The 27,826-nt window shown below is 38.9% G+C and overlaps 3 protein-coding genes across 4 annotated transcripts in view; 1 reads left to right on the forward strand and 2 right to left on the reverse strand.

Moving 5' to 3' along the window:
• Nucleotides 1-1,974, reverse strand: part of LOC131986770 (unconventional myosin-XVIIIa-like) — a 72,425-nt gene extending 70,451 nt beyond the window's left edge. Inside the window, exons 1-2 of the mRNA XM_059351875.1 lie at nucleotides 1,701-1,974; nucleotides 49-1,103 (exon numbers count right to left, since the gene is read on the reverse strand). Coding sequence (XP_059207858.1) covers nucleotides 49-1,002 — 954 coding nt within the window. The 5' untranslated portion in view covers nucleotides 1,003-1,103; nucleotides 1,701-1,974. The remainder of the gene's footprint in view (nucleotides 1-48; nucleotides 1,104-1,700) is intronic.
• A 2,311-nt stretch (nucleotides 1,975-4,285) lies between these two features.
• On the reverse strand, nucleotides 4,286-7,751 carry LOC131986628 (gap junction delta-2 protein-like). The gene is made up of 2 exons (XM_059351681.1): nucleotides 6,673-7,751; nucleotides 4,286-6,129 (listed from the first exon to the last, which is right to left on the reverse strand). Exon 2 carries the CDS (start codon nucleotides 6,125-6,127, stop codon nucleotides 5,009-5,011), a length of 1,119 nt encoding a protein of 372 aa, XP_059207664.1. The 5' UTR covers nucleotides 6,128-6,129; nucleotides 6,673-7,751; the 3' UTR covers nucleotides 4,286-5,008.
• Nucleotides 7,752-8,389: 638 nt separating this feature from the next.
• On the forward strand, nucleotides 8,390-24,594 carry LOC131986627 (vascular endothelial zinc finger 1-like). 2 transcript variants are annotated; one of them, XM_059351680.1, is made up of 5 exons: nucleotides 8,390-8,991; nucleotides 15,816-16,567; nucleotides 20,898-20,967; nucleotides 21,073-21,235; nucleotides 22,145-24,594. In XM_059351680.1, exons 1-5 carry the CDS (start codon nucleotides 8,959-8,961, stop codon nucleotides 22,501-22,503), a joined length of 1,377 nt encoding a protein of 458 aa, XP_059207663.1. In that variant the 5' UTR covers nucleotides 8,390-8,958; the 3' UTR covers nucleotides 22,504-24,594. The 2 variants fall into 2 exon arrangements, with proteins under 2 accessions (XP_059207663.1, XP_059207662.1); XM_059351679.1 differs by having other exon boundaries at nucleotides 8,395-8,991; nucleotides 22,142-24,594.
• The last annotated feature ends 3,232 nt before the right edge of the window (nucleotides 24,595-27,826 follow it).

The following is a 27,826-nucleotide window of genomic DNA, read 5'->3' on the forward strand; positions in this document are numbered from 1 at the left end:
AGATTCATTCACTCAGCAGACTGAAAATAATTTATCAATACTACTCACATCATAGATGTCTTTGTGCAGGTCTTCAGGAGTCCTGAGCCAGCTGCGGTTCAACTCACTCAGCTCAAGAATCGGCTGCACCTTCAGCCGGACTTGTTCTCCAGACTGACGGATCATCTCCACGATCTCGTCCCTGTTCTTGTTCTCCACATTCATCCCATTGATTTCGACCAATTTGTCTCCTGGCACCAATCCCAGAGCCCGGTCCTTGGTCCCAGCACCTGGTTCTGCAAAGTGCACCACACGCCGACACACTCCTCCGTCAGGCTGCCTGTCCAGCATGGTGGTCCTCCGCAAAGAGAAGCCAAAATCCCCAGTGTTGCGCCGCTGCAGCTTGAGCTCCCTTGGATCTGGTATCGGAGGAGCAACAAGGATAGGCAACTGTAGGTCTGCACCAGGGAAGGTCTTCTCCACCATCTCAGGAATGTGAACCGTTGTGATGCCTTTTGGGCTGAGGCAGGACTTCAAAGAAGATGTAGTCCAGTTCTGCTCAGAAAGATCTGAAGCCTCCGAATTGTCATCTTTGCTCTTTTGGGAAAAAGAAACATGCCTCTGGCCTACCATAGAATTCAACCTGGCCAATTCGCCAAACTTAGCAGCTCTCTCCTTTACAGAGCTGCGATGATGATGATGATCTGGTTCACTTCCCTTGAGGTCTTCACCAGAGGTGCTCGCACTCATTTGCCCCGCATCCTGCGTGTGAAGGCATTCAGCCTCCAGGTTTGTCAGACTGAGCTCCATGTTGGTAGCCACTTTAATTGGAATCGGACTAGAGATTTCCAACTTGCTCCTCGAGTCTCTCTTAGCGCTCCCTCGATTGAGGTTGAAGAAGCCTCTACGTATGCTCATCTCCTCCAGGCTCTTTAACTCTGCCTGGGACATACGCTCTTTCTTCTCCTTCTTCTCCTTCTTGCCCAAGTCCTTCTCCTTGTCTTTCTTAATGAGATTAAACATATTTACACTTTTCTGTCGTATACCTGTTTGAATTCTTCACAGCAACAAAAGGACAGTTTCATATCAACGATGAAAGAGCATCTATGGGCCTGTAGTGTCATCTGTAAGGAATAAGGGGAAAAAAAGAAGAAAATTAAGAAATATTTGCTGAGAGCTTAGTAGCACCATTGCTTCTTCTGACTAAGGTAGTGACATGAAGATCATTGTCCAACGTAGTTTCATTATGCACATCTGTACTAGCCTATACAGTGTAATGACAGATGTGCAAAATGTGCAAAAAATTGGTTTCCTTTTAACCCCTTTTCTTACTTTTATATACGTTTAATGTATTGATGATTTATTTATAGAATATGATATCAGCCTTTTTCTTGTGAAAATATAGTGAATTGGGATGCACCAGTACGATACTGATAGATAGATAATGGACTGATTTGAGTCAAATGGCTGGATTGGGTATCATGACAATGTGGCCAATCTATTCAATTTCTTTTTTTTTGTTTTTGTTTATTTACTGCATAATTATACATTCCAATTTTAATTCCTTTGTTTTGAATATTTTTACCAAGTTGCTGGTGCACCATGTATTATTGTAATAACAAAAAACAATACATTTACATCCATATATTTATTTGATACTTTTTCTTTTTTTTTACAAAGTTAGAAAAGCAATGTTTCAGCAAAGACTGATGTTGCCTTACACATCCAATAATGATCCCAGTCAGTCCTAGTGGCATTCCCTTCACCTCTGTTTATTCTCCAGTATCTCTCTCTGTCTGTCTTCCTGTCTCTCTGTGTCTGTCTGTGATTGCCTGAGTGGAGACAGGTGTGCCAGTGCCAGAGCAGAGCCTCACCAGCTGCACTCCATCCTGCAATCAAGACACCTACAAGAACGAAGCCCTGACACATCCACCTTCAGCTCCTGTTTAGTCAGTCTGTTTCCAGCTTTACTTAATATTTGCTTGTTGTGTACCAACTTCTAATCTTGCTCTCCTTCTTCCTATTTCTCATCCCCTGCATTGGACCCCAGCTCAGCTCGGCAATCTCCCTGTATCCCCCTTGGATCAGAACAGCTTAGTCCCAGCCTTCCTCTGCTCAGCTAACTCCTGGGTCATACACATTTACTAAATTCCCTGAAAAAACAAATTGTTAAATTAAACTCTGCCTCTCTGTGTCTAACTCTTGGCTTCACAAGCTTGGCCTTAAAGCCCTTTACATACTCCACAAGAACAGAGAAATTTGTTCTTGTTCTCGAGGTGGCACGAACAAGAAAAAAGATCCTCTGGCCAGGACATTTCATACTTCACGAGAAACTCCACTGCGGAACTCCTGGGAAGTCGTCATAGGGCCCTCCCACTTCAGCTCGCGTCTCATTCAAATTAAATTTTCTGACCAATGACACAATAGTTCTCGGGCACCACACAAGAACAAAATTCTGCCCAGATGTGTCAAGAACAGAGAAATTTGTTCTCTCTCCCAGGCTTACAAGAACAGAATGATGTAATTTTGTTCTTGCAGCCCTGGGAGAGAGAACAAATTTCAGAGTATGAATTAGCCTTAACACCCCACAGTGAAGAATACAGCCTAATGCTGGTATTGGATTGGTACCTGGACTGGGCTGATAACAAAAGACCAGGTATTGCTTTGGTATTGGGTCAGTGCAACCCCAATTAATAAATCTAACCCCACATGGCAAAGTAGGCACATTAGTTGCCAAGGTTTGTAGTCCAAGTTTCACAATCCTTTCCACAATGTTAAAATTCTTCCTACATCTATTGTTCCAACCTGCAACAGAAAACATTTGCTCAAACACTATTGATTACTGTCTTGCAGTTTTTCTGTATATTTTTTTTATGATTTTGTCGTTTCCTTCTTAAGTAACAAACAGATACAGTGTTAGCTCTATGGGAACTGACACATTTGATTGATTTATTACAGTCTCAACAAAGGGAATGACCTACAAACATGAATACACTCTAGATTTGGGTTTTATCCTCTCAGTCCAATACACTGACACACGTCCATGCAATGATACATGAAAGTTGCCCTACATACAGAATCTGTTTGAGAGAGCTTTGACCTCATCTGTCTTGCTGTGAAATGTTCAGCATCACCATGAACGTGATGCTGAACATGTATGCACGTTGCTCTCTATCGAAGCAGAATGCCTTGCACATATATACTGTAGGCTATAGTAGCCTGTCTGAACATTTAAACAGTAAAATCGCACTTAATCCACACTTAATCACATCTCCTGCGGCCAGAAAGGCTATAACATACCAACACAATCACTTTGGAGCACTTTGCAATTCTGTGAATATCCTCATGATGTCTTGTCAGAGGAAATGATAATACCTTATTGATTTTTACCGTTGCTGAACTTACTGTACACATGCTATAGATAGGTTGTAGCTACTCCACAGCCTGGTGGTAATGCTCTCACTTTAAGCTGCTTTGCCCTCATTCTCTAGCACCGGTGGCCTTAGGGAACACTTTGAGAGTGTAACAATGCCATTTATATAAAATATCACGGAGTTAACACTGGTAGCAGGTATGACACGGACCTACCTGTAATTGTCCGCGTTGTGATCTTGCTTGAAGTTTTCGGCGTTTTCCTCCTTGGAATTGACAGTAGGTGCGAGAAATGTGCATGTGATGCCTTCAAATGCTTGCCGTAAACTCCGGATTAAACAAGAGCAGCATCGGTTTAAAAAAAAAAGACCACGGGACACACTCTCAGTGTTTGTTTTTTTAATAATAAAAAACAACAACAGAAAGCTAGTAGTCATGTATAGAATAGTCTGCATCTTTACTGACAAAAAATGAAAAGGCAACTTAAATTATGTGCACATTAGAACACCACAAAATGATTAATTAATCAAGGAATGCTTTCACCACATTTTACTTAATAACTTAAAACTTAATATGTAAACAGAATGCGTCAAGTCGAGCCTTATACAATCGTATATGGGTCGTTTAAAATGTTTAAAATGCAGTAAAACTCTTGTAATTCCAACAGAACTTGAAGGCACCAGAGTAAAACCGGACAACAGTGACCCCTCCTGGTCTATTGATATACTGGCACAATTAAAGTGCAGGTAAAGTTTATTCCAGGCTCAAGTAAATACTCCAAAGCTGCACAATTTAGTTTCTCAGATATCACCCTAGAATCTGTCTGAATTTAGAAGTAAGATACAATATGATATGGGCTGTTGGTTGGAGATTTGATGATATATGAAAAATAATCTTTTTAATTTTTGAGTATGTGCTATTCTAACCCCAGTTTGTGCCTACCATGTTTATATAAGACGCATATATCATGAAAACCTATAAATGATGGGATATAATTACCATGCAGGATAGCTGGAATATTTTTCAGATATATCAGGTCATGTCAAGGAAAAACAAGCTTTTTTTTAATCTCATTCTGCCACAAGTAACCTGCTGTTCACATTACACTCCATTTACTTTGCTGCAAAACAAACAAACAATTGGATCGGAACAACATATAGACTCCTTTACCAGATCAGAGTCCTTGTGCACTGCTTTTTAAGTGGCCCACTAAGAATTAAGTAGCTGCTGTTTTAACTCATTATCTTTTTACAATGGGTCCTTTATGGCCCTTGTTTCTCCAACAAGGGTAGTGTTGTAAACAGTATAGCAGTAAGTGTAGGCATGAATAAATCATAACAAATACACCAATTTGACTATATTAACAGAGAGCTTGCCTCTACAGTGCTCCGAGTAGACCAAGAGTGGTAAACAAATTGCAACATTTCCAAATTAGTTCAAAATTCCAGTGAATTAATGATAGGTACTGTTGCGCTAGTGAGATTTTCTGTGTCTAGAAAACTCACAGTTTCTCCCTAGAAATGGTCTTAATAATTTTTAATCACTAACTTACATAAACTGATTCATCCTGAAAATATTTCAATTTCAATCAATTTAGAGATATACACGCGCAGTCATAGATGGAAAATATATACAGTATATATAACACAAAAATTATTTACAGCCATGACTTTTTCCCTCTTCCTATTTTGGCCATATTGTGCATTCTAGTCTTGCTGCGTTCCTTTTCATCTGGATTTCTCTTCGAAGTGCACTCCAGTGTGGAGTCCGTCTCAAAGGAGATGGCCGGGCCTTGGTTTGGGACTCCACTGCTCTTGTCCCGGGACAGGGAAGAGGTGGTCTGCAGGACGACCCTGCCACGCAGAGAGTGTTTGAGCTCCAGCAACAGTGGGTTGTTGTCAGAGTATAAATCCACCTTCTGCCCAGGGTTTCTGTCTGAGTCACAGCATGTACAGCATGCAGAGAACAATACTCTGAAAATATAAATCCAGCCAAGATAATGCAGCTCCACAATGTTCAAGATGAAGCAACCTAGACTGACACTGAACATGAAGTTGAGGAAGATGGTCTTCTCTGTTGCTCGAGACACAAAGCAGTCAGTCCTGTTTGGACAGGGGTAGGTCTCACAGCGGAAAAGGTGAGGAACTTCAAATCCAAATAGGTAGTACTGTCCAATGAGGAAGATTATCTCCATGATGGAGCGCAGCAAAACATGTATGATGTAGATAAGTAGTACTTGGCTGGAGAGCTGGGTTGGGTCCTTCCCTACCTCTTCCATATCCTCCTCCAGCGGACTCTTCTCATCACACTCATCTTCCTGTGAGCTCCTGTTCTCATTGTTATAGGTTGTGTTATAAGGACTGCCGGCATGCAGTGTCGTCTCTTTATCTCCTCTTACGTGTTTGTCCCGCTCAAGTGAAGGTGAGGACCTGGGTACCACCTGAACCTTCTTATCCTCCAACTTTTCATTTTTGGTGATTTTTTGCAAGACGTAGACAATGTAGAAGATGGAGGGTGTGGAGACTAAAACAATCTGAAAGACCCAAAACCGCAAGTGGGAGACAGGAGCAAAAGTGTCATAGCAGACGTTATTGCATCCAGGCTGTAGGGTGTTGCAGGTAAACTTGGACTGCTCATCGCTGTAGACAGCATCCCCTACCAGTGCCACAAGCAGGATGCGGAAGATGAGCAGCATGGTCAGCCATATCTTGCCAATGACAGTCGAATGGTTTTGAACTTCCGTTAGGAAGCGGCCAAGAATGGACCAGTCTCCCATTTCTGTGGAAACACAGAATTAACAGCAGCATTTACGGTATTTGATCCATAATGAAACTGAAGTGGTTGCTCATACACCCTGCACTTCTAAAGAAAAAAAAATGCTGTAAACACAGTATGACTCAGTAGTCTTATGGGACCAGGTGCATAATACCAGATGTATTTGCACATTTATGGCTTGTACATATTATCTAGAATTAAATATTGACCTAGAAATCCTCTATAAATAGTAACAGTAAACATCATAAAATAGCTTTCTTGGGGTGTTATATTTGTATGTGACAATCTGACATGACCTACATTTCTTCAAAGGATAAACTGCTCGAGTTTTAGGTGTATTTTATATGCTTTTAAGAGCTGTTAATTAACATCCGTATCTCATCTTCACAAAATAGTTTAGTTACATCCAAATGACAAATATTTTGGTTTAGAAAATCCCTGGATTTATAGAATAATTCTCAAAGTAAAATATAAGATCTACTCCTAAAAAAGAACAGCAAGCTAAATGTAATCAACATTGTATTCTCCTGTCCTGGAGGAGCTTACCTTTGGAGAATCTGAGTTTTCCTTATCCAAAACTGGAAAAATATCAGAAGAAGCAATCTGCATATTCAGGTGGAGCCTGTTGCTGGATGTTATCGTGTCTTTTGAGCTGGATGAGGGGAGAATGGGCTGACCACACATATTCCCTAACTCTAACTGAAACATTTGTTGCACTGTATGTGAATAAAGGCTTTCAATGTACAGTGGGACAAAGATGGAAATGTACAATGGGGGCACCTTTACTGAACAGCCATTCACGGACGAGCAGAGAGTTCAAAGAACGTACTGGAAAGCGTGTGCACAATACTGATTCAAGCATGGGTCTGTGTCCAGTTTCACTTTAGAGCTGAAATACAAGGCTTATTCCTAGAAGATGTTTAATACTCTGATCTTGGTAGAAGACTACTGTAACTCAATTTTAATGTTAATTATTATAAAGATTTTTTTTTTAATCTGCAACTTAAAAAAAACAAGTTTAACTTGTGGTTGTAGTGGAGCAAAGAATACAGGCCTACCTCAAATCACTCATACAAGAAACTAGGGAAACTTTAACCCTTCTTTTTGTCACTGTACCAGAAAAAAGGTTATAAATTGTGGGTTTTAAGGTGTTTTGATAGATTCAATCTTTCATGTTTAGTAGGTGCATTCAGTTTTTTTCGTTATAAATATAATTCAGCATACTGTGATAACTGTGTTAGCCCATATGATCCTCCTGGGCTGATGCAAATTTTAAATTGTTTAGCATGTTACTTCTTCTAAGTTTTTATTGTTTTCATTGTCTTGTGCTGCCAGGCAATCTGAGCCCTGTGGCTTTGGTGAAACTCAGATAGTTAGCCTTAAACAGCACTATTTTGCTGCCTTGACACGGTTTGTGTATCCAAAGGTTAGTTATTACCTGAATGTTATACAATTTTTTTTTGTTTATTGGCATTTCTTAGCAAATATTGAATAATAAAATGACAAATTAAGTTAGATGTTACACCCCATGGTGTTTACAAAGGCCATCTGGTAGTACCAACTGTTATATAATTTAACCCCAGATGCTCTGTACTTCTTTCTTGGCTGTCTACATGTGTTATCTGACCACAGGTGGACATGCTGCATTACTATATTCCTGCATCTAGCAACTCCAACAGAGATATCAGTTATTTAATGTTATTTCACAGTAAAACATCACCTGTTCCCTTCTATTAAATGACTAAGTTAAAGTATGTGACACATCTGTGAGACGTGCAAAAAACATCAGGATGATTCATAGCCAGTAAGGGTTGAGTAATCATTACTTATACAGTTTGATGATAATGATATAACACAGTGAAGGACAAATCTGCATTTGGTTCAGAGAAGACTGATGAATAATGAATATTATCTAATGTGTAGAAATAATGCAAGACATAGCTTGTAGGCTGCAGGCTAATGATGAGACACACCTAAAGTCTCAATTATAATATTCAGTGCTTGAAGCTTTGCAGCATTATTCTATACACTCATGTTCAACAATTGAGCATGTCTAACATGTAAGACAAAAAAAATGCTATGTGACAATTATCCTCATAAACAACATTAGTAGCCACCATATGATGTAATTCAAATTATACAAACAGCAAAATCTGGCGAAAATAATCATATTAACTATTCGATAGCCTATCCACAGTTAAGGTCTACGCTGAATATGTGTTATTTTGGTCCACTATAGGCAATTCGCCCAATTGATGGGATCTGTCGTTTTCATTCATCCCCATCCATGAATGAAAATAAACAGCTACGCACGCAGATGGTTCCTCGCTCCGTTTAAACGGAAACCCTTCTTATTATGGGGGAAATTAAGGCAAAGTAGTTTTAATGCAGAGCGAAACGCTTTCTTAATCAGTTTCTTAGGAAAATGAACGTAGTGTTAGTAAAACACATTCATATCCCAACCACATGCGACAGCAGTCGACTATAACAAATGCCCCTCGCAGACTCGGAGAAAAACCATTGAGAGGGGTGTTTAGAAATCCACCTACAACAAATGAATTCTGTGATAAATGAGAAATGACTCAATCAATGTCTTGCACATGGATTTCAGAGTGTATTTTAAGTTGGCAGTCTTGATTTGTTTATCTTCGCTATATGAGCTGCTTAATCGCTTACAGGAATTATCGTGATTATACTAAATGTAACATCCCCCCTAAATAGTATGTAAAATGGTTTAGCCCTCGAGGTTACCGGAAGTTGTTTCAGCTGCCATGTTTGGTTGCTTTGTTGTAGGCTTCTACAAGGTTTCCTACAGAATTAGTAAGTGTGGAAATGGAGCCGAGCTGGAGTACGTTTCTTTTTCAAGTAAGTTGACTCTTTGGGAGGGAAACTGGGATAGCTCGTAAAACAACCGTAAAAAATGTAAGCGCCGGATATGTTAGCGGTAAAACCAGTTTTTGAACGAGTAATGCCAAGATCAAGTAACCAAGCAAAACAATGGTATATGAATCCAGGCGTCCAGCTGTGAGGCTTGGGAATGACGCTAGAACAAAAAATCAATTCTCCACAACGTGCGTTAGGAAAATGTGGCTTGTTTTTCTATTGTGCGAATATTTAGATCGTTTGTGTTCAATATTTCGACAGCCTTTGAGTGTTTTAAGTTTGTTTGCCAAGTCGAAGCCAGCAAAACATGCGGGATAATTAGAAGTAAGGCTGAGACGCCACTGCACCGTTACAATCGAGACAGAGCTGTTTTTTTCCCTGTGACTGAGGGCTTTGATCAGACGCCGTGGGATAATGAGATGTAATGCCGACGAAAAATGTCATTGTAACGCGGTTAATACCACAGATAATTTTGATTTTAAAGTGGCGAATGTGAGAAAATGTTGAATAAGTGTATACTTAGCGTGTCGGCTGCTGAGATTTACTAACGACGACCCGCAAGTCCGCGGTGAACTTTCCGCTCCTCAGCCGGTTCGACAGTAACTAGCCAAGTTAGCTAACGATGTTTAAGCTGCCTTAATCAAACTCGCAGGCTAATTTAGCTTAATTTGGGCGAGGCTGTCGCAATGAGCTTTACTAAAACTAAATGTTCCACGGCTTGATAAAACGCGCCGTTCAGCTCTCTGTTTATTAACTAGCTATTTATTTTTACAAGACCGTGGTGGAAAGGAATTCAAACTATGCACACAACATCAGCTAACACTAGCAACGAAGAAGCACATTTGAAATTAGCAACCACATTACGCAATTTATAAATCAACGTGCAGCAAGAAAGTGCGTGCTGCTGTTGAGAGTGATATCTGCCACGGTTTAGTGGTTTTCGCAGTGTATTTACTAAGAAGGAATGCTATTGTTGAATAAAACTAGTGATTTTTTTTAATCCCATGGCCTTACTTAGCCAAAAACAGTTAAGCCTACTGAGGACATGAAAACGTAAGACTTCCGAGTTTTTATGGGGAGGATATATTTCAAATACACGTTTTGCCACGTATCCCATTGTTTGTCATTTTGTCGTTTATACACATTTTATAGGTCTATATCCCAATTATGCCGCCATTCTGCTGTCTCAGGTGTATTTCAAAGTCCTAAAAGGGTTTTTTGTGTGTGTATTTACTATGAAGTTATGCCCCCAGTGTGTTTGAGTGGGTGTGACAAACTCCTCATGGGAAGAACCTCTAAAATTAACTTTACAGCAGTTCAGGGTAATTCACAAAATTACTTTTGAGGTCTATTTTTTCTTATTTTATAAAAAAAAAAAAGTGCAAAAAGAGTGCATGTAATTGTGAGCAGTGTCCAGTATAGATCAGGAGTTCTTGTATGTGTTTTGAGTCCCTTGCCAGCCAATAATATGTATTTTAATTATTTTGTGACAAATATGTTCAACCTTCAGAATAACATGTTTACGTTGTATCGTTTCCCATCTAGTGTTCTAATTAACTGATCAAGTAAGAAGGTGTTCTTGAACAGATGGAATATGGCAAATAGGAGGCTTAGATAAAAGTCAAATATCTTGAAGGGCTCACACGTGTCATCATTAGGAGGACTACTGGAGTTGTAATCACAGGAGAAACAACTGAGAGGTGGCAGAGTTAGTAGAAGTGCTTAAGTGGAGTTTGAACTATCAGTTATATGTCAGAGAAAGTATTAGTTTGTCATTTAAGATTGTTTAAAAGTTAATGATAACGGCCTTGCTACACAAGCCAAAGTTTACATTACTTATCCAGTGTTGTTAACTTTAGACCTGCTTAATATTAGGGAAACAATAGTATGAATGCACGGCGAAAGATATTATCTTATTTGTAATAAAGTTAAGATGTGTTTCACATCATTTGGGGTACATCATTTTTGTGGCATTAGTAACGTTCTGATCACTTACTCACAACTTTCAGCGCTATTTCTTCCTGATGAAAAAGGCAGATGGACGGTGTGGCTTGTTGTGGAGTATCTGGCATCTAGCCAGAAGCCCTGCATGTATTATGTACTGCACACTGTTACTCTGTCAATCTCATGTAAATCTGTGTGCAGTTATCAACCGGGCGCTTGACGTAAGAGGGGAAATATTTCATTCAACTACCACATGCTTGCTAGTTTGGAAGTACTCCGCTGTGTTATATTTTTATAGAAATGTGTTTTTTTTAAGATGTGTAAATTAAAAGATGATGATTAACACATTTTTGCTTAAATACTTGTCAGGCGTTTTAAATTATCCATATTGTTGTGTAAATGAGTTTGAATAATACCATAAGTACAGCTGCCTCTTCTTTTCTTTTCTTTCTTTTTTTTTTTATCAGTGTGCACTATCTCAAACATCCCATGTCTGTGAGGCTACAGTTACGGGAATCATATTTAACTGCACATTATTACTATTTTTGAAAACAAGCACTTTTTTAAGTGGCATGTAAACATTTAGTGTTCCCAAATGTCTTAAAGAAATTGAAGTTCAACAGGTGAACACATTAAGCTGAAGGCGTAAAATGATTAACTCATCCTAAACTAATACAGTTGCACTGCAAGACATGAACATGCTTTAAAGGTGCAATATGAAAGTATTGGCCACATCCTACAAAAAAATAGGCAAGAGTATTTAACTAATCATCATTTACTAAATGCAGCAGTGACACTGTTCAAGATTGTGTACCACTGTGTACATGTAAGAAACCTTGCAATATCTTAAGAAATGTAACTTAAACTTTCAAAACTAAAATTAAGCCGAAACCTGAATTGTGTGTTCAAAATATGTTTGCAATGGAAGAGGCCGTGTAGAGTCTGCTAGCTCCACAGCTAGGCAGGTTTTCATGCAGCCATGGTCTCCAATATCACCAAAACAGGATAAGATTTGGCTAGCTGGTTAGCATGCTAATTGCAATAGATATCTCTGAAACACAATATGTAGACTTAAAACTTGAAACTGAACTTAAAAACTTCAGAAGTTCAAAATCTTACATATAGAACCTTGAAAATAGTTGTTGTATGCACCTTGCATTTAGAAGCCATTTTGTTAATTTTTCTTGCCATACGGTGAACAGCTGGACAAATTTGTACGAAATTACAGTTAAGATATTCATATTTAGCAAAGTGACAGTTTAAATTGATATTAGACCAACTGCTTTCACATTGTATGATAATTTCTCTATTTGGGGCAGAAATGGATTTTAAGCTGTTGGATAAAAACCAATCCAATCCAGCAGGAATTTGGAAATATCATCATTCATTCGTAGTCATGTCTGTGGCCCCCTCACAAATGCAGGTGTAATATTTATCTTTGTTAGTTTTAACAAACCCCTAAAAAATTCTGTTTTGTGATGTTGAACTTCGTTCCCCAATTAATTTCTTACTCTGTTTGACATTTGGTGCTAACTAGGTATCTCCCTGTGGGTTTTAATTATTTTGTTGCTTGAAACAAGTCTGTTTCAACTAATGGCCCCTCTGGTATTACACAAAGTACTATAATAACCCCATTAATATAAAATATATAAATGAATAGAGCGTTGTGCCGGAGTAAAGTCTTGCTGGTCAGTATAGTCCCCATCCTGCCATTTCGTAGTCTTAATAAAATGAAATAAAAATAGACTCTGCAACCTTTTGTGAAATTGAGGCATGATGGTGCCAATGTGGAATATCATCAGTTCCATCTATTATACTGCTTTTTTTTTCTATATTTGCATGTTGCCTATTTAACATCGCTTTTACGAACATTTTGACAAGGCTCAAAGTATCCCAGTGAGCCAGCATGTCCATTATGAAAGCTCACATGAATGGAATGCAGTTGTTTTTAATAAGTTATTAGTTACACCTGTGTTTTCACTCCTATGGCAAGCCAAAATGTCTGCTTTGAAAATTCTATAATCTTTCAGAATTCTAATAATAATGCTTTTGGCCAAATAAAGCTGATAACAGTGGAAAGTTATTGACTATTACTGCGTAGCACAGATTATATAATAATCATAATAATGGGTGACTTTGTTGGCCAACAACACTGTCTTAAACACGCCAGGTGTTCTTAACACTGTGTTCTCGTTCATGCACTGGTTACGCTGACAAACTGAACTTGTTCAGTGACTGAGACATTTTATTCAGTTATTATTTTAAACATTGATTCACTCTCCAGATGTTGTCCTCCATCTGAGTCTGATGTCAGATTCTCTCTATAAAACTCGTTGTGGCCACATTTAAGAAATGTTTGCACTTTTCTTGAATGAGAACTCTTTCTGCTCCAAAGAAATATGATTCATATAGTTTTACCACATTACACCTCACAGTTGTTTCCTTGTTCTTGTCAGGACTGTTTGCTATGAGATGTTGTATTTAGTGCCACCACTTTTAGACACTTTGGTTCATTTATTTGAGTGTTTTTTTTATGGCAAGTTTCTTATAAATGGCTAATATTTTCCTCTTACATGATTCAGTTCATACCCAGGTGAAATAACAAACTGCCTTTAAAACATTTTGCTCATTCCTCGCTGAAGGGACATACCTGTGCTTCCAATCTACAAGGCACTGAATCCCTGCAGTAATCTAATAGCTTTACAGGCTAAGAAAAAATCCCGGAAGGATTACTAACATTACAAATGTGATGTTTTGTAAGGACTTGTGTCAACTCTGCAAACTGGGTGGAAGCCAAAAATGTCAGAACTTGTAAACAAGTGAAGAACAACCTAGAACAAACTCATAAAATTGAAGAGAAAGCATATACAAAACATATTTATATCATGTTTTGTTTCCTACAATACCCCCCCCCCCCCCCCCTTTCATTTTTATTTTATCAGTTAGAGGTTTTTTTTGTTTTGTTTAAAAAAAAAAAAAGGGATTTCTGCAAGCAGCTGTAGAGTGTGACACAAAAGATTGAAGAAAGACAGTGCCTAATCTGACTCAGACCATGAGCTCAATTCAAGTCTACAGTGGCCCGTGGAGCCATCAGGACACTCCCTCCATTTTGATGTTATTTATGAGGGAGCAGCCCCAGTTGTCAGAGCGCATTTGTGTCAAAATGGTCAGAGCTGCATGAAGGCACAGCAGCTTACAGGCCCTGCACCTCTGTATAGAGGCAGACAGTCTGCAGTGGCTATGTCTGCTGTTCACAAGCTTCACAAAGAGGGTTCCCGGCTGGTATCCCCCCCCACCCAAACATAAAGCCCCCCCACCCCCCCACCCCTGGTGTGCCAGTGGACGGGTTAGCATTGGCATGATGATGACTAATCCTGGAAGGTGGCAAGTGTGAGCAGGTGCTCGGACAAACGGATGGGTGGGCTTGGTAGCATTCTCCATGAGTTCCCAGGTCTCATTGCGTATGAGGGAATGACGGCAAGTTTCGCTGAGTAGTGTGTGGATAAACAATGTCCCTGTCTCATGAATAGATGAGCCAAATCAATGAAGATGAGCATACAAAGATCCCCTGCTGAGGCATCACTGCTCAGATTTGTGTCTCTCACAATAGGCTGGATGACATAAGGAGGACATTGTGTGGTTCATTTTTCTTTTCTATCCCCTGCCTCCTCTGTTTGCAACTCCTTTCTTGGCTGGCCTTCTGCGATGGATGATTGAACCTCAAAGGGAAAGGTCAAGCATTTCACCTTGGCCTTTCTTGCTGGCATTTCAAAACACAGTTGTCTTGACTGTGTCCGTTTACCAAAACAACAGCATTTACTGTGATCACATATTTATGTTTGATATGGGGGAAAAAGTTGTCTTCACAAGTTGCATCACAAGTTTAACAAGACCCCTAAAGAACTGTGAACAAGTAGAATAGTTTATTATGGTGTTTTTGCTCGCTTGTCTAATAATTACAATGGTTGTTAGTGGGGCATTCCCAGTGTCATTGGGAATCAGGCTGGATGTGGGGCTGTGAGACTGTCAAAATGTAGATTTAGCTGACTTGGTTAGAGCATAACTAGCCTAAGCTGACAGACCCCAAGAGCAGTTTTGCCACTGTGATACACATTGTTTTTTCCTAATTTAGTGACCTGTATTTTTTGGTAGTGTGTGTGTGTGTGTGTGTGCACACTTCACTAGACCCTCTGACTGAGTTCCTTAGCTGAACTAATGGCCTGCTCTTATGAGCGGAGTCTGCTTTGCCTCTAATTTGGTATGCTTGCATTGCAGTCACATGATGAATCAGCACAGTCATGATGGGATCATTTTTCATTCAGTATATTTGGATTCTTTTGCACTAGTGGCATGCTGCATCAACCCCATTAATGACAGATCCAGTGCCCATTTTGTATTCTGAAACATCTGACTAACCCTTGTAGTTTTTATGGGCCTGTCAAAGCTGACTCCTAATAAACCTCTAGTGATTGTACAGCTGTCCGTAGCACGTTTGGTTGATCATGGTAATAAGTTCCTCAACACTTACACTCCATGTCAACCCTTGTCTGGTTAATTTAGACTGTAGTTTGTAATTGAAGTATTAGAATTAGTTAGTTCATTTTTAAAAAGTAAAAAAAAAAAGAAGAATCAAAGATTTGGCCATTTAAACTTAATATATCTTATGAATATTAAGAATGTTTGTTAACTGGCCTCTGGCCTCCTGTCATTTTACAAAGTGGCCTCCAAGCAAAGCAAGTTGAGGCTCCCTGGTATATAATATCAATGTTGCGTTACAATAAATATTCATCCTTGCCAAAAAATGTCTGGAATTCATTTAGGCTCAACTGAATATTTATCTCTCTGTATGTTTGCTTCATCAGCAGGCCAATGAAGCCCTCCACCACCAGCACCATGTTGCCCAGAACAGCCTCCTGCCACTTCTAAATGCAGGAAATGAACAAATTGACCAGAAGCCAATCCTACCCATCCACATAGACCAGAAGCCTCCTACCAGTGCTGCTGATCTTCTCAAAGACAATGTGGCCAGTGGAGGAGGTGCACGGCCGCCAGTGCCTGTGATAAAGAAGGAACACAAAGGTAAAACGCCGTTCGTCTGCGGCTACTGCAACAAGGCCTTTCGTGACAGCTACCACCTGCGACGTCATGAGTCTAGCCACACTGGTATCAAGATGGTGTCACGGCCAAAGAAGACTGCCCAGACAGCTCCCACCATGGTACCCATGATCTCCACCATGCCACGAGAGAACAACGGCCAACCTTCCTACATCTCCACGGTGGCAGGCATCCTCTCCACAGCAACCACCTCGGTGTCCTCAGGCGCAAGTATCATGACGTCGGCTGCAATGGGCAATGTGCCGCAGCAAAACATCCCCAAGAAACCTGCCAAGCCTGTCAAGAAAAACCATGGGTGTGAGATGTGTGGCAAGGCCTTTCGAGATGTCTACCACCTGAATCGCCACAAGCTGTCCCACTCAGATGAGAAGCCTTTCGAGTGCCCCATCTGCCAGCAACGCTTTAAAAGGAAGGACCGAATGACCTACCATGTTCGCTCTCATGACGGGGGAGTCCACAAGCCCTATGTATGTTCTGTGTGTGGGAAAGGCTTTTCCAGGTAAGGACCACAAAATGTTGCCTTTTTTGAGTTAGACTTCCTATAATCTTGTAACTAATACTAAAGTGAAATGGGGGTGTTTCTTAAATGTGTGCATACATATGTGTGCATGATGCTTATTCACTTTTTACTTTACATTTTTAGTTTAGCGTTTTTTTATTGTAATGATGGAAAACAAATTATATGATGTATTAATGTTTTTCCTTGGTTAGTTCCTTTCTAAAAATATATCTTCAATGATATTTGATCAGTACAAAATGTGGATAAAGAGGTTAAATTAATTTGCATGTCTGATGTGAAGAGACGTTCTTCATGCTGCCAGACTTTTCACAGGGAGTCACACTGGCAAACCATGAGCATTGGATGGCCATTAAGTGCTGGCAACAGATATCATGTGGAGATAACATTACCAGTTTCAAATGTCTTTGTACATTCCTCATATAGCTCTTGAGGAGATGGAATGAGCTGCTACTTTCTCTCCTAGACCAGTAGAGTTAGGGTTAAAACAACATGTCAGTTAATTCATTAACTGGCATTTGAAGAGGACTTTAGTGTCCTAAACTCCCACAAGTGCGTCATTGATTATCTATAGACTAGGAACTTAATAGACAACTTTTCTTAGCACCCCTGAAATGTGGTGCATGAACTGAATCAAAACTGTTTTATTCACTGCATTCATGCAGCTAATTGAGTTAACCTGCTTCCTGAGACAGGCTCCCTGCAGCCTAGGACTCCCAAAAACAATCCTGGAACTGGTCTCCATTGGGAGGCTAGCTTGCTATCTTGTCACTGCTTTGGCTAGTATTTGTTACCCTCTTCATGACAACTGTAAGAATATTTATTTAATGCACTTTTTAAATTTATATTGAGGCTCAAAGTAATGCATGATTAAGGGTATGTCTGCTTTAAATGACAGGTAGATACCCTCACAGGTGGCTAGTTGCTACATTCAGCTCACCCCCACACCATCTCTTTGCTACGTTTTTTGGATTAGCTGGGAGTTGGGAGCAGTCAAGGCGGCAGCTGGGGTCCACTTTGAGCTTAATTTCTGCTCTTCAGAAAACTATGATGACATCAATATATGCTTAAAAGTAAAGAATAAGTCTAAAAGTCTAAGAACGATTACCCAATTTAGGAAATGGGACAATCTGCGGAGAACATAAATACAGCACCATTGACTTCAGCACAGGTCTGCGCTCTCTGAGTACCATTATAGATGAGAATGTGTCTCAAGTGCAAATGTCTAGGCCTGTGGATCTCAGTGCATTATACTCTGTCAGTGAAACTCTTCAGTATGTGTATCTGAGGAGATGTTTGTTAGGCACCAGGATTAGCAACAACAGGGACAATGCACAGTGAAATCAGCAGTTTCTAAATTGGTGAGAAAATGGGGGCAAATGCAAAATGGATGTTTTTGCAACTGCTCTAGTTCATACATATGCTTTCAGTCATAAGTAACGATGCTATTGTAAACAGGAAGTATGGTTCTGAGATCTAACTTAGGTTGTTGTGTTAGTGGAGAGAGAGTCATTTTACCCTCTGATGGTTGCATTCCATGGATCTCAAATTACTTAAATGTAACAAGATGACATAATTCTAACAACATGCCTTTTTTCTCTGTTAACTTGTCAATCCAAAACTTGGCAAAGTCAAAAACATGGAGCCTAGACTGAAGTGTAACCTTAATTACTCTACAATAACCATCTTAAATGTTTTTGCGGTTTTCCATTAGAATGGTTTGTGGCAGTGAACACAAAAAAAGATTGTTTAATGCAATTGTTTGGTGCTGCATTTTTTTTTTTTGCTTTTATCAAAAGCAAATTTAACAGCGACCCTATTTCTCGAGCAACCCATGACTTGTTTGTGAATGATTCAGCCACGTCTGAAGGATTTCATATAGAGGGATGATTTAATGCTCCTGTGCTGTCCATGTCGCTTACTAGTGGCTGTGTTTACATATTTCTAAAAGTGTTGAGCAGTTTAGATTTGTACTTTTATTGACCCCCACGCCATTTCAGCCACATGTTTAAACAGTCGCACATGGGAGAGCAGCAGTGGTAGAGTATCTGCAGGAGGGGGAGGCGTCACTTGTCACTTTGCGGTTCCCGCCAGCATGTCACAGACTCTCTTTCCCCTGGGAATTCAGTGAACCATGCGGTAATGTTCAGGTCAACTTATTTAGTTAAAGAAGGTCTCCTGGTAGCTTCATACTGCGATTTAACAACACAAAAAACTTTTTGCTGTCTTTTTTTGGTGTATGTAAATCAGCATAGAGTGAGCAGAGAACACCAGAGAAACAGTCTGTGCTGCAACACAACTTCAACAAAAACATCAGCAGTGTACCCTGTCCAAGCTGTAACATTAGCACTGTGCTGTGTAGGGCAGTTTCAGGCATGCCTCCAACACAGTGACGTGGGGTAGGGATTCATCAGCATACTGGAAAGTGAGAATGGGGACTGAATAACAGGGCACTGAGTCACTGCCACTCAACCAGATATGTAAGCAGGCACTGTCTGGAGTCTGCTCTCCATGTCACTGGGACAGAAAAAAGAAAGAAAAGGAAGAGAAAAATCTGATTCCGGTTCATGGCACCACTGAGAAGATTCCTCTTGACTCCTCGTTTGTATTTTTAAAAAAAATCCAGCAGCATGAAACTTTCCGGTTTTGCAGCAGCTGCCAATGCTGTAGCCCTTACTCACTCCATTATGGCACTTCTAACATGATTCAGCTCACAGCTTCACTAGAACTAACAAGCTGACGGAGGAGGATCAGTGCCAAAAAGAATTTGTGAATGCTGGAGTTTCACTGTAAAGGTCAAGAGGCAAAGAGCTATTTTCTTGCAACTGCTGATATGCAGTCAACAGTAAATTATACATTGGAACACTGAGGAATGTTTGCGGTGTTTTTGTTATTTTTAACCTACAGCTTAATCCCATTCTTATTTTAGAATGCCATATGTATTTTTATATATATAGATATAAAATATATTTCAATGAAGCTCCATGCTAAAATCAAGTATGCAATCAAGTGCAGTTTTCATAGTCTCAAAGGTCATTCAAGACCAGTAGTCTGCTATATTGCTAATTAATTGCAATAATGAAGTTGAATTAAATTTGAAGCCTACATCGAGATATATTCTGCAATTCAGTGAAGGGAAACTACCAACCAAAATCCTGAAGATTCTCAACAACATTTTCTTAAATAATGCAAAGATTGCAAAAATAACAAACAGAAGTAGTGTAGTGCAATGTTAAAGTGACAAGTTATTCGGCAAACAAGTGGAAAGTGCAAATCTGCTTTCTGTGTGGTGCGTTTTTGAAACTAGGTCAAGCTAATTCATGCACGATTGATCATGGGGAATTAACAGCCATTGACAGAAATTTTCAGGATTTTTTTTTGTGCTCCTCCCCTCATTGTCAAACCCAGCAGAGCGCATCCGTATGCTTCCACCCAAACTTGTGCGCTTACATTTGGTGCTCCGTGTCAATAAATGATGGACACTTGTGTCTTTGAACCGCCTGTATTTTTGATTGAAGTAAGTTTAAAGTTACCTTAATCTCCTTAAATAATAAATTGAATATAGTCTAGAACAGGGGTGGGCAATTCATTTTCCCAAGGAGCCACAACTCTGAACTAAATTCTGCTCAATATTAATTTCATCGCTCTATTAAAATGCAGTAATTTATCTGGTTTAGCGCTGCTACTGGTATGCATACATGTTATGATGAGAGTGGATTAGCTCAAATGAGTGTTTTTGATGTTTTTCAGTTCTTTTTTCTTATTTAGTGAAAATGGTCCGGTCTGTCTTTGGCTTGAATGTCTTGTTAAAAAGTCTGCATTCTATGTGAACTTTTCTTTTTTTTAACTGTCAGATGCCATTTTACTAGTTTAACTCAGTGTTTTTTGTGGAACACATTTCTTTGCAGGTGGGTATGCATATAAGTAAATCACCTTCAAAATAAAAGCACTGTGGTTGTATTGATTTCTAATTTCCGTGTAATCTCACATGGGCCAGCAGGGACAGCCAACGAGCTAGACATGGCCGCGGGCCTCCTAATGCCCAGGTCTGATCTAGAAAAACCTATATTTTTATCACACTGAGTAGGCATGTGTAGCAGACAACATATTTTTAAATTTAGGATGGCTCGCTGCTTTAAAGAAATTCTTTATAATTCAAGGAAATCACTAAAATTCAAATTTCATCATCTAGACATTCTGTGCAAGAAAGGAATAAGATCAAAACATCATGTTGTGTTAGTCATTTACAACTAATAGAGCTCACTACGTCACTGTCCAAAGATTAAATGTGTTTTTTTTTTTTCAATTGCAGGCCAGACCACTTGAGCTGCCATGTGAAGCATGTGCATTCCTCAGAAAGACCGTTCAAATGTCAAGTAACGGTATGAGTCATTACTGTCGTCCTCCAGATTGTCATTATTATTATTAATAATGTTGTTGCTGTATTCAACTGACCATTTCCCCTCCCGTGTTCCTTGCGGCTGCAGGCCTGTACCTCTGCTTTCGCCACCAAAGACAGACTCCGCTCCCACATGATCAGGCATGAAGGCAAAGTCACCTGTAGCATCTGCGGGAAGATGCTCAGTGCAGCCTACATCACCAGCCATTTGAAGACTCACGGACAGACCAATTTTAACTCCTGTAACAAAGGTCAGAGTCACATTCCCTCAGCATTACAACAGCATCCTTTTTTTGTATTTATTTATATGATAAACAATTAGTCATGTCTTGTCCAAATGTTGTCTGTAGGTTTCATGCTCCCATGCCGAGTTCACAATATGAGACAAATGTTCACTTGCTGACAGTTTTTGGAGACAAAACCCCAGATTGGAGGCAAATTGTTGCTGGCTCAGTGCTCTGTGTGGAATCTTTTTTCCCCAAAAACTTTGCTTAAACCTCTTGTAGCAAGCAGTGGTGGAAGGAAATGAAGTAAATTTACTCAAGTACTGTACTTAAGTACAATTTTGAGGTACTTAACTTGAGTATTTCCATGTTATGCAACTATATTCTTCTACTCCACTACATTTTAGAGGCTAATATTATACTTTACTCCACTACATTTACCTGCCAGCTTTAGTTACTTTTTAAGGTTCAGATTTGACATGAAAAACATGATAAAATTAAAGTGAATTAAACCATAAAACTGTATATTAAGTAGTTAAAACAAGCCCTAGCTTGAGAAATGTAAAACGCTGCTTACATAAATGCATCAATAATAATAATAATCCATTAATGTATAATATATATAACAATCTTAATTGGGACATTCTGCATAAAGAATATTTACTTTTCATGCATTGGATACATTGATGCTGATACTCTTGTACTTTTACTTTGTTTTGAATGCCGGACTTTTGCTTGTAGTGGAGTAATTTCACAGTGTGCAATTCGTACTTTTACTTAAGGAGCTGAACGGGTTCTATTAAAATCTTTTGATGCATCAGATTGCAGTAGAAGTAATCACTGTGTTGCTCATGTAGCTCTACTTTTATCTCCTACCAATTGTTTTGAGCAGCTGCAGAACAAAGTTTTAAAAACTCTTTTGTTTTTTCCCAGAAGGTAACGGAGTCTGCAATTCTTCCTCTGCTGCACCTGTGACCATTTCTGCCCCCATCACCTCAGCGATGAACCGGGGCCACTCCAACAACCCCGTCACCATAGCCGCACAAATGAACATTAGTACCAACACAGTCAACATCACATCTCCAATCAGCCTCCAGCACCCGGTTACCATCACCGGGCCCGTCAACATTGCATCTGTCAACATCCCTTCTTCGGCACCCATGAATATTGCCCACCCAGTCGCTATAACCACCGCCATGCCTATGAATATGGCTGGTCCGCTCAACATCGCCATGAGGCCAATGGATAGCATGCCTTTTCTGTCCCAAGTCTTGCCTTCTTCCCCACCCTGGTAGAAAAGGAGAGAGAGAGAGCATTGAACTGGTCAGAAAGAAAGGGAAAATGAAGTGAAACAAGAGACTCCTGTCCTCATTATTTGCACCTCGAGCTCAGCTCTTTCTTCCCCTGAACCATGTTTACTTACCCTGAAGTGAATATTTACATGAGCTGTGCGGCCAGTAGGGGCTCCCCAAGTCACAGCTGCGTCCCAACTAATATTATGTGACTGACGTGAGATGCAGAGCACTTGAGTAGAAGTCGAGTAGGATTTATCTTGAAGTCAGGACAACAGTAAGACTTAGTGTAGTCAGTTAGAATGATGAAACTGTGATTTGTGTAATGACAAATGAGAGGAGAGGATTTCTCAAGCACCCTTGAGGACTCCGTAGGAAAACACACATGTGCTTTTGTAAAAGGGAGATGAGAAAAGGACTAAAGCAATAACAATAAAATTGCTGTTTTTGATGTTTTTGCAAGTTCTCTCCCAAAGCCTCTGGGTGTTACTTTGTATGTTGTTTTTTTTAATTATAGCCTGCTAATCACTATTTAATGTTATAGGAAATGAGTCTAGTTAAAGGGACAGCAGCTTCCATTTGCATGGAAGAATATTTTTTCACAGTGCTATAGCTTTTCTTTTTCTTCTCAGATAGTAGGAATGCTCTTGAGGTACAGTGACTAACTTGTACAGTTGACATAGTAATGTATTTTCATGTCAGCATTTTAATTTTTGCTTTTGTCATTCAAGTGGATATCTCGACGTTTCCTCTTGACAATGAAATATATTTGTACTTTGTTTTCTATCAGTATGGAAACGCAAAGGTTTGTTTTTATTTGCCTATTTGTAGTGTTCATTTTTCCATGAAGTCAGAATGGAATGAGTCTTGCACTGAAAGCATATCCTACATGCAGGTGAACAGCAGTATTATCAAAGATCAAATTGGAGTCTTAAGTGTTTTGGTTAGCCAGCCTGCACTTGAGGGCCATCTAGTGGCTGAACATGGAAAGGCCTGGCTTTGTAGTGAAGCTTTTTCAGGCTGTTACTGTCATCATAATGGTGACTAGTTTTGTCTGACTATTCTGTACACTGTTATTTTTTCCTTTTTTCTTTTTTTTCCCCCCACAAGATAATAAGAAGGACCCTTCACTCAGGTAACACACATTAAAGCCCATTACACATGAACATGGTTCTTTTTAAATTGAGTATATCCACCATGTTCTAGATATCCTTTCTTTTTAATTTCTTATATAATTTTGCATTGTTGTGTTAAAAGACTTGACTTCCATCAATGACAAAAAGTCCAAAAATGATTGATTTTAAACATAGCCGTCCATTTAAAGAATCACTTACTGTGCAATGGCATACATGCTGTACTTTTTTTTTTTTTACATTTCATCTTGAAGTCAAGTTTAGCCTCAGGCTGCATAGTTTTGTAGCTGAGATCTGAATGAGTGATAAAATGCAAGTTTGTGTCCTCAAAAATAATGGGACAGGATTGATGTTGCATGACCCCGAACACTGTAGCTGTTGAACATTAACTATTTTTAATGAATGCCATGTTATCTCAACAGTGTTGCAGCTGAGTTGACTCAGTTTATACTGAAAAATGCAATATGCATGTTTGTCATTTTTCCCAAGTTTTGTTTTAAACAAAATATTAGTGTAGCTTTTTCTTTGTTCTTATGCATTTACGTAGATACACTATAATAGCCTGTTTGCCAAATTTGATACAATACTAATGCGATAAACTGAACATTTCTGGTGGAATTGAACATCTCTTTATTTTTTAGGAAAAGAAATAATTGGAAATTCCAGGACCCTTGTGAAAGCAGTTGAATGTATATCTTTGTACAAAACTATTTTAGTTCCAAGGATATGGTAGTTACAATAGATGTGAAAGATAAGATAACCTTTTTTATAAATCTTTTGTATTAGAACATTAACAATGGTAATTTTGTATATATGAGAGGCTAGGCTTTCTGATTAGCAGAAAGGTCAAACATTCCTACATTTTTTTTAAATGTATGTTTGTCAAATTATTACATAAACATGCGCAATGTTATGTGCCTTTTATTTGGGTTGTCTAAATAAAAGAAAACTATCAAATGTGTTTATATGTATGAAGTAATGTCCGCTATTGAGAAAGCACCACAGTCAAATGCACAAGAGTTTATTGCTTTTCATCACGTTGGCAGAGAAATTCCAGTGTTTTATTTACGTTTACGAACACTTATTATTGAGCATGACCCTCAGTAACTGCAGCCACGACATGCAAATCCATAGCAGGCTTCAGTGCTTGAGTTTTAGATTTTATGAAACCAAACCTAAAAATTCTACTGTATTTAGATGCACACTAACTGCTAGTTTTTAGTTTGAGCCTGCACCAAGCACCATACAAACACCTTGAGATAAAACGGCACAAAGCTAGAGACCCAACCAGCTAATGTCTTCCTATAACACGCCCTTGTACATTTGATTCATAAGTTGCCTTAAATCATAGCAACTGACCACTTGACACAACACAGGCCGATGGTGTCTCCCCATCGTCGTTGTGAAGGAGAAAAGGGTTCCTAAATTAACATCTGACCTGACTGCAAACTCAAGATGGTAATGGCTTAACTTCTCCTCACTGATTTAAAAGTAGTAGGGTTGTGCGAACATAATGCACAGAATCCCTGCCCTCTATTTTAGATAAAGGGCGCTAAGAGCACTGTTTTAAGATCTTTTCCTTGACTAAAAGAACTAACCACACACTTTGAAATGACTCCACTACAAGTAAAAGTCCTGCATTTAAAACTTACTGAATTAGTACTATAAAATTATCAGCATCAAAATGTACTTTAAAGTATCAAAAGTAAAAGTTCTCATTATGCAGAATGGACCCACTCAGGTTCATATGTATTCCAAATATATATTATTGGATTATTATTATTATTGATGCATTTATTTTCTCATGGCTTTAACTACATATTATACTATTATGAGGTAGAATAAATACATTTAAAAAAACCTAATCACTTTATATATTATATCACATTTTTTATGTTAAATCTTGAACTGAAAAGTAACTTAAGCTGGCAGTTAAATGTTTTGGAATAAAAAAGTACAATATTTACCTCTAAAATGTAGAAAGTAGAAGTATAAAGTTACATAAAATGGAAATACTAAAGTAAAGTACAAGTACCTCAAAGTACAGTACTTAAGTAAATGTACTTAGTTACGTTTCACCGCTGGCTGACAGTGCTGTCTAGGTAAACGAAACCCTCGGGTCAGGTCGCCGGCTCAAGACGTTTTCCTGAGAAATACAAAATACATGCAGATTCTGCTGGAGCCAAGGACACCCCATTACAACCCATTAACACACAGCCAAAAGGTCCCATATTCTCAGGGAGAGAAGGGAAAGGAGGTTTATATGTGTCAGTGGAACTATTGCAGATGTGAAACCTAAGCATATCTCTTCTACTCCCTCTCAGCTACCAAATTATGAAGTGATATTCCAGGATAAGAAGATAGAGAAATCACTGCTTAAATCAGTTCCATGGGAAGGTGTTGGGTGAGCTGCTCCGCTGCCACCATTCTGCAGAACTTTCTGTACTAAAGTGACTCGATGTTGATGTGATGAGACAATTTTCCATGTCTCATTTGCTTAGCTCAGAGACCAACCCAGTCTGTCAAGCAAGCATACTGAAAAATGAATTTTCCATTGTAGCATGCACCAAATTGATGTGAAAAAGTTTTATTTTCATTACTGTTCATGCACGTTTACATAAGTAAGATATCTGAATACTTAATCTACCACTGGTGGTTGTGTGTGACCAATAGGACTGCAATTTAAAACATCCTGGTGCCTCATAAACGAGAATCTCTAGACACAACTTAATCCATCATCACTTGTAAATACATTTAGCAAGACATAAAGTTCAGTTCTTAATGAAACCGTTAGACTCAGTGTAGGGCCAGACTGGGATAATGCTAACTGCGTCCCAGGCCACACATTCACACCAGACCAGCTGTTGCAATGTGCTCATGCTTGCTGTTAGCTTGAATGAGAATGCTCATTGATGACTTGTTTTCACCCACAGTACTGACTCTCAATTGTCAATTCAAAACAACCTAGCATGAAAAACTCCTCGAGGGCAGTTGTTTCTGAGATAGTGGAGCCACCGCATCTGTCACAAACAATCATACCACATTCAGGGTCACTTAAAGTCATGCAGTCTGCTTATTTGTTTGGTGAAATTACTGTAGCTCTTGAGTTGCCTGCATGTTCATTTGCAACCAAACAGTAACAGTAATATGTAACCAGCCATGACACAAAAAGACATCAACCCAACATGTGTTTTGTTGAGGTTTTTATTGTCCATCGAAGGTCTCCAATTCAAATCAACTTGTTTATACATGTCATATGTAATTTTTTGTATTCTAGATTTTAATCTGCTAATCCATGTAAGGTTTCAAGAAAAACGTGGAAACATCCAGTGGTGGAAGAAGAATTCATATCCCTTATTTAGGTAGAAGTACTTATACCACACTGTGAAATGACTCCAGTACAAGTAAAAGTCCTGCATTCAAAATTGACTTAAGTAAAAGTATAAAGATGTCAGCATCAAAATGTACTTAAAGTATCAAAAATTCAACTACTTGTTATGCTGAAGGCACCCACTCACATTGGTTTATATGTTCCAAATATATTATTGGATGAGTATTACTGATGCATTATGTAGGCATAAAAGCATTCTATTCTTAACACACTGTTATGAGGTTTAATTTAAACACATCTAACTTTAATCACTTCACTTTAATGTTTGTTATGTAAATCTCGACCTGAAAAGTAATTTAAACTGGCAGCTAAATGTAGTGGAGTAATAAGTACAATTTTTGCCTCAAAATGTAGTGAAGTAAAAGTATAAAGTTAAATAAAATGGAAATACTCAAGTAAAGTACAAGTACCTCAAAACTTTACTTAAGTACAGTACTTGAGTAAATGTACTTAGTTACTTTCCACCACTGGAAACATCCCACTGCACTAAAACAGGTGTTGAAAGCTGAATTTAAATTTTTTTGTTTTGTTGCAGTGCAGAGCTGTCCAGCAGATGGTGCAGTCTGTGCATATTTCACTGTGATATTTGAGTCTCTCTAGTTTTATCTATCCTGTGTTTCCCCTATAGGGAATAATCCAACTGGTGCCCAGTGGGGGGCCTATTGTTTTATATTCTCCTGTATAATAGCAGCCAGTTTACTTACCTAATTTAGAAGTTTGAATTTCATTCTGCCTTGGCTGGATATTCTATTTCACTGGGAATGCTGGTGGAAGCAGCTGAGACATACAAAGACACTCTAGA

This window comes from Centropristis striata, chromosome 15 (assembly GCF_030273125.1).
Source record: "Centropristis striata isolate RG_2023a ecotype Rhode Island chromosome 15, C.striata_1.0, whole genome shotgun sequence".
Lineage (NCBI taxonomy): Eukaryota > Metazoa > Chordata > Actinopteri > Perciformes > Serranidae > Centropristis > Centropristis striata.

Coding starts and splice junctions, on each gene's coding strand:
- LOC131986627 (XM_059351679.1), top strand. CDS start 8,959: ATGGAGCCGAGCTGGAGTACGTTTCTTTTTCAA. Junction 8,992..15,815: donor GGAGTACGTTTCTTTTTCAA/GTAAGTTGACTC, acceptor TTGCTTCATCAG/CAGGCCAATGAAGCCCTCCA. Junction 21,236..22,141: donor TTTTAACTCCTGTAACAAAG/GTCAGAGTCACA, acceptor GTTTTTTCCCAG/AAGGTAACGGAGTCTGCAAT.
- LOC131986628 (XM_059351681.1), bottom strand. CDS start 6,127: ATGGGAGACTGGTCCATTCTTGGCCGCTTCCTAACGGAAGTTCAAAAC.